At 54.9% G+C, this 6928-nt stretch overlaps 1 protein-coding gene across 1 annotated transcript in view; it reads left to right on the top strand.

Annotated features, from left to right (window-relative positions):
• LAMB3 (laminin subunit beta 3) overlaps positions 1–6928 on the top strand; it is a 76977-nt gene that overhangs the window by 52154 nt on the left and 17895 nt on the right. The window contains exons 14-19 of the mRNA XM_019667709.1: positions 9–19; positions 341–485; positions 3058–3481; positions 4658–4818; positions 4941–5214; positions 5306–5386. Coding sequence (XP_019523254.1) covers positions 9–19; positions 341–485; positions 3058–3481; positions 4658–4818; positions 4941–5214; positions 5306–5386 — 1096 coding nt within the window. The remainder of the gene's footprint in view (positions 1–8; positions 20–340; positions 486–3057; positions 3482–4657; positions 4819–4940; positions 5215–5305; positions 5387–6928) is intronic.

Below are 6928 nucleotides of genomic sequence, written 5' to 3'. Positions count from 1 at the left end.
GATGGTAGGTGCGGCCAAGGTAGGGTGGGCACCCGGAGGAGGAGGCAGAGGGGACAGAGGCCCCCCGGCAAGTCACATTTTACACTCAGGAGATGAAGACCCAGAGATGTCAAGTAACGTACCCCGTGCCCCACAGCATGTGAGAGGTAGAGTTTGGGGCCAGTGTTTTGGGTATTTTTGAAACCTGGCTCCACATCATGTTTCTCTGGGACCAAACTGGGTTAGTTTCCAATGTTCCCCAGGTAGATCTTGATTAGCAGGCGTCCAGAGAATCCTGGGGGGCTGCTGAGCGGGTTTCTTGGGGCTTTGACCACTGCTGACCTATCGTGTGCGTCGGCAGATCAGGGCCGCCGAGGAAGCCGCCTCGCAGGTGCAGTCGGATGCTCAGCGCCTGGAGACCCAGGTGAGCACCAGCCGCTCCCAGATGGAGGAAGATGTCAGGCGCACTCGGCTTCTCATCCAGCAAGTCCGGGACTTCCTCTCAGGTGAACCCAGACGTCCCCCTACCCTGGGCTTGTCCCTTCACTCCTGCTGTCCCTGCAGGACAGCCAGCCGCCTCCTGGCCTCGCCGGGCCCCCATCTCTCACCTGGTTTCTTCCCCACCTTCCCTCCTGCTCCCTCAGGTTCATTCTCAACAGAACAGACTGAAACGTCTTTGAAAAGTGTGTGTGGGATCACATCCCACTCGCGCCTCAAGCCCTTCACTGGTTTCCTCTCGTTCTTGGGGTGAACTCCCAATTCACTGGTTTCCTCTCGTCCTTGGGGTGACCTCCCAATTCCTTATCACGCCTTTGCTCCCCTCCTGGGTGTGGCCCGTGTCCCCCCGGCTTTGTTCACTGACCGTCCGTGAACAGGACAGGCGCTTGCCCATCTCAAAACGTTTACTTGTTCTTTCTCTGCCTGGACTGCTGTCGCCAAGGCTGCTGATCCTTGCCCTCCAGGCCAGTTTAAATTTCATCTCCATCGAGGGCCCCTTCCTGACCATCCTGTCTGGTTTTCCCCTCCCCTCCCATTCCCCGCTGGTCTCCTTGCCACTGTTCCAGCCCGTGGTGTTTAATTCAATTGGCTTTGAGTGTATTGTTTGTCTTCCCACTAGACTGTAAACTCCAAGAGGGCAGGGGTGGCTGTCACTCTTGTTCTCTGTGTCACTGGCATCTAGCGTACGACACCCAGCTTGGTTGAGTGAATAAATGAACCAGATCCCCTCCCTTGTCGCCCTGGGGAGTGGAAAGCTCCGTGGATGAAACTTGGGAGCCTGGGTGACTTTGAGCAAGTTGCTTTTCTCTTTGCCTTGTCTTTCACTTCTGCAGCCCAGGATGGTAGTATTTCACACGTTTATTCTGGGGATTGAGCAACTGATGTAAAATGTGTTTTGAAAAGTGAAAGGTGCCTCAGGAATATGAGTCAATATGATTAGATTTCTGGTCCCCGCCAGAGAATTTGCTTGGCCGGGAGCCCGGTTACTAGCTGTTGAGGGCTTGGTGTGATGACAGCGGTTCTTCTTGTTACTATTGCCCTGCCTTTAGTACAGACCAAAGTCCCCTCCTGAGCATGGAGAGCCGGTCAGAGACAGGCAAGAAGGATCCGCTGAGGTCCCCTGGCTTGCCTGAGGTCCTGCTGGAACCGGCCTCCCAGACAGTCCCAGAATGGGGATGTAGGCAGATGGTGCCCAAAAACATGGATGGAGGGGCAGTCAAAGTTTGGGGCTTGGACTCAGACATAAGGAAGCCTTCCCCTGAGTAAAGCCAAGTGAGGCTGCATGGCCACCTACCCGCATCAGCCCTGGCCGGGGGTGGGAAGTGGGCAGGAAGTCTCTCCTTGGGACGCAAGGCTCACGAGAAGAGGCAGGGTGTTGCCCGGCTCTGGAGCCCATTTCGTCCTCTCAGTTGTGCTTGTGTCTCAGGTCAAGTCCTATGATGGAGCCAAGGGCAGAGAGAAAGAGCAACCGGGACAGTTCTCACAGTCCGCATGGAGTCCTGTTGCGGGAGGTGTGGGCACGACCTGCTGTTGGCACGTAGGGCCACAGCGTGGGGAGAGGCCTGGCAAGGAAGAGGAGACATTGTCTTTCCCAGGTCTTCAAATGGAATTGGCAAAAATACTAGCTCAGGTTTACTGAGTTCTGTAAGTGCCCGGCACTGTTCTCAGTGCTTCTTCGCATATATTACATTATTTAATCCCTACTGCCTATCACTTTGCAGAGAGGACGCTAGGCACAGGGGGTTTAAGTAGCCTGCCTAAGGGCACCCAGCTTGGAGGGAGTGCAGGTAGGATTCACCCTAGTCCACACTCTATATTAGTGCACTATGAGATGGACACACACACACGCATGCGCACACACACGCACACACACACACACACACACACACACACACACACACACACACACACACACACNCCTGGTGGCCCCGTGAGAGCACATTCTCCCACGCTCCAGCCAACTGACTTGGCCTCCCAGCCCTGAGCCAGTGAGTGACATCAGGCCATCCCCACATCCCCATGACAGGAGGGTTGCTTTGCTCTCTCCACTTCCCTGAGAAAGCATTTCCCAGAGCCATCTCCAGGGCCATTGCAGGGAGGAGGGGACGTTTCTTCCCTCTTCACAGACGGAGAAAGTGAGTCTTGAGCCGGGAGGTGTAGTTTCCCCAGAAAGTCACTTAGACAAGTAGCCACGGGAGCATGGAGACCCGGGTCCGGCCTCAGCTCGGTCTCTGCCTTACCGAGTGAGGCGGGTCGAGTCACTTCCTCTCGGCAGGCCTCAGCGTCCTCCTCTGGGGAAGAGGCGCATTGCACTGAACCTCTCTGTGCCTCAGTTGCCTCGTCTACATAAACAAGGACATAAGGGTGGCTAACTGTGTCAACGGAGGTTGTGAAGGTCAAATGAGTTACTGTGTGTATGGTGGGTGTGACACTTAGAACAGTACCTGGCATGTAGTAAGTGCTAACAAAGTGCTTGCTTTTGTTGCTGTCATCACCATGACTGTATTCTGGCCTTGACCGTCTATTTTCTAAACAAAAAGACCCTTAGGTCAGACCTCCCCTTCAGGCTGTCCCCACCAGACACCTTTGTCTCCCTGACCCTGGCTTCATTTCTCCCTACCCTAGCCTGTGACTGTGACTTCAGGGGAACCGAGAGTCCAGGCTGTGACAAGGCCTCCGGCCGTTGCCTCTGCCGCCCCGGCTTGACCGGGCCCCGCTGCGACCAGTGCCAGCGAGGCTACTGCGACCGCTACCCGGTGTGCGTGGCCTGCCACCCTTGCTTCCAGAACTATGACGCGGACCTCCAAGAGCAGGCCCTACGCCTCAGCAGCCTCCGAAACGCCACTGCCACCCTGTGGCCTGGGCACGGAGTGGGAGATCCCCACCTGGTCTCCCGGATCCTGGAGGCAAAGAAGAAGATCGAGCAGATCCAAGCAATTCTCGGCGGCGCCCCGGTCACAGAGCAGGAGGTGGCCCAGGTGGCCAATGCCATCTTCTCCATCAGGTAAGTCCATTTCCCAGCCAAGCACTTAGAAGAACTATGCCACATGGGCTCCCACAAGGAGTACCCGGTCCTTCCTTACATTGGTACAGCCCTTTACAGCTTATAAAGCATTTTCATGGATGTTCTGCCTTTCAACTAGCACCACAGTCCTGTGTGGTTGGTGTGGTGGGCGTTATTACTTCCGTTTTCAGATGAGGAAACAGTTACAGATAGATGATGCGACAGAGCCACCAGGCCACTGAGGGGGCAGAGCAGGGACTCGAAGCCCAGGCTGGAGCCCAAGCCCAGCGTTCTTTCAAGTACCCGGCGCTGCCTGTGAGAGAGAGTCAGCTCTGGATTAGTCACCCTGGTGGAGGGCAACCAGGAGGCAGGGGCTCTAAAAATAACTGGTATTTGCCTTTGGAATGAGAGTGGTCCCTCCCACACCCCCCTGCTACCAGCAGAGGGGCCTTCTTAGTGCGATTTGGTTCTGGAAGCTTCTGTAATTTGTTTGCCTTCCATGAGCACTCTCTGGCTGTTGGTGCCCAGAGCCATCCAGGTGTGTGACTGACCTAAGCCTCACAATTGCGTAATGAGTCCATAGGCATTTGATAGGCTGGAAGTGTAGGCATGGATAGGCGTTCCATGCCTCAGCATGGGGGTGGAGAATGCGAGGCTTATGGGAGGGAGCTGCCAAGGGCATGGGGAGAGGGGGACCTCTGAAAGGTCAATGGCTGTGGGTCTGGGACCTCTGAAAGGTCAATGGCTGTGGGTCTGGGCAGGTGACCCCCTTCAGGTGGAGAAGACCAGTGGCAGCAGCTGCAGAAGAGAGCCTCAGGTGCCACGGCTGCATGGATGGTGGCCGAAGTCTGCCTGCAGCGAGCTGAGGGGGGTCAGGGTGGTGCTCCTCGTGGAAGCCAGCTGTGGGGTGGTGGGAAAGAACCGGGAGTGTCAGGGGCGCACTAGTCAAAGGGGAGAGCTTTCTGGGTCTGCCTGCAGAGGGATGGAGGGAGGACGGCCGGTCCTCCCAGGCTTTGCCCAGCAGTATCCCCTCCAGCCTGTGGCGTCTCCGTTCTGTGGCCTCTGCTGAAGGCCGCTGTTCTTCCTGACTCAGTAGCAGTTTCTCCAAGGGGAGGGCTGGTTCTGGAGCGGCAACCCTCCTCCTATATTTTAGTGAAAACTCCTCTCCCGTCTCAGGCGGACCCTCCAGGACCTGCAGCCCAATCTGGTCCTAGAGGAGGAAAGCGTGTCGCTCCCGGGAGACCTGGAGAATCTGGACAGAAGCTTCAATCACCTCCTTATTATGTATCAGAATAAGAGAGAGCAGTTTGAAAAAATCAGCAGTGCCGATCCTTCAGGTGAGGAGCGGGTACTTGGACAGCCGCACGCATCACCACGCCACACCTGTCTCCCTTCTGCTCCTCCATCTCCAGGTCTCTGGGTACAGGGGTGACTCTATTTTCCTCCCCTCTTCCCCCAGGAGCCTTCCGGCTGCTGACTGCAGCCTACCAGCGGTCATCCCAGGCCGCCCAGCAGGTCTCTGACAGCTCCCGCCAGCTTCTCCGGCTCAGGGACATCCGGAGAGAGACAGAGAGGCTGGAGCAGCAGTTGGGAGGAGGAGGAGGAGCTGGTGGTCCCCAGCTGACAGCCCTGAGGCAGGAAATGGCTTCCTTGCCTGATCTGACACCCACCATCAACAAGGTGAGTCATGGATGGCGTGGAGCCCCACTTCCCAGAGCCCCCTGCCCCCGCTTGTCACACACCAACTCTATGGCTCCCATTAGGGCAGTGTGAACCTACCCGGCTGCCCCACCCATCCTGACCCTTGGCCCCTCACNCCTGCAGGGGAGCTGCTTCTGTCACGGCCACGCTGACCGCTGCGCCCCGCAGCATGGAGCCCCTGCCGGCCCCTCCACCACTGTGCAGGTGACAGTCCAGGGTGGGAGGGGCAAGACCAGGGCAGACGGAGGACATCCTTGAGGTGCCTGTAAAGCAGGGTGGCACTAAATTTAAGATGTGGGTATTTAATATTCTAGCGGTGGTAAAAAGTGATTTTCATTTCAAAGATCAGAATTTTGTAGCACTTACTTAGACCTGCATTATGCTTTGGGTTTTTTTTTTTCCCTTCCAGTTACATGTAAGCATATGTGTGAGTGTTGGGGGGAGCATAAGGCAATGCTTCTCAACCTTGTCTACACATGACAATTTTCTGGGGAGCTAAAAACATGGCCCAGACCTGTGCTCCCAGATACTCTGATTTTGTTGTTTTTTAAAGCTTCCAGACGATTTTAATATACTGCCAGGATTCAGAGCCCGTGGTTTGGGGATGCTCAAGTCCCATCTAGTGGTGAGAGATGAGGCGGTGTGAGAGAACAGAGTCTAACACAGGTGCCAGGTGTGCCCCAGACCAGCTGAGTCAGATACATCAGGGATGTGGGTGAAAAGCTCCACCTTATCAAGCTACCCAGGGGATTTTGCTGTGAAAGCAAACTTGAGAACCCGTCGAGGAGAACCCTGGACCAAGAAGAGGGAACTGTCATTTCATTGTTCTGGGGCTTTAGTTCTGTTAACATGTGGAAACAAGATATTTGCCCTATCGATAGATGTGCACAAGGAAATCATGTAAAATGGCCTGCAAAGGAAACAAAGGTGAAATGAACGTCGGTCACCCTATCCTTTCCACTTCTGGGCCAGCTCCTGACGCTGGCTGCAGAGGAGGCCAGAGGGGAACCAGCTCCAGATTCCTGTGATCTGTTAGGGTCCCTAGACAATGGAGCAGAACGCAGGCCAAGTGGGACTGCCGCCATGAGAATACAACGCACTGCGGGATGGAGCGGAAGGAGAGGGCACGCCCAGTCCCAGTGGCTCTCAAATCTGGCTGCACAAGGGAGTTGCTTTACAAAGTACCGCTGCCTGGCACTGGTCCCTGAGACTCAGATTGAATTGGGCCTGTTGTTGGTATTTTTTTAAAAAGCACCCCCAGATGATTCTGAAGTACATCAAGGGTTGAAGTCCATGGAGCTAGAGTGACCAAGGAGGCCTGGTGAAGGAGGTACCATGCTAGCTAGCAGGATTTTGTTGGTGAATAGAGAGAAGGTTCTTCCAGGTGAAAAGAAAAACATTCGTAAATGCCAAAAGATGGGAAGGACTTGTACAGGGAGCAGCTAGAGCTCAGCTAGGCTGTGCTATCAGGAGGGAGTGGGAGATGAGAAGGGAACAAACACGCAGGTCTTTGAATGCCAGGCTGAGGGTGTTGGGCTTAATTTGGAAGACAATTAGCGCACAATAGCTTTTCTATTTTTATACCTTAATGAATCTAGTAACAATTCATCATGCAGTCCAATTAGTCAAACAACCTCAGTCATAGATTGTTGGAATATGAACCTCTAGAGGGCCCAGAAGCTTCTAGAATCACAGTATACCAACAAGGGTACCTGAGCACCTTCCAGGTGCTGCTTTGTGATGCTG

This window comes from Hipposideros armiger, unplaced genomic scaffold (assembly GCF_001890085.2).
Source record: "Hipposideros armiger isolate ML-2016 unplaced genomic scaffold, ASM189008v1 scaffold_503, whole genome shotgun sequence".
NCBI classification, from domain to species: domain Eukaryota; kingdom Metazoa; phylum Chordata; class Mammalia; order Chiroptera; family Hipposideridae; genus Hipposideros; species Hipposideros armiger.
This window is presented reverse-complemented; position numbering and strand designations above follow the sequence as displayed.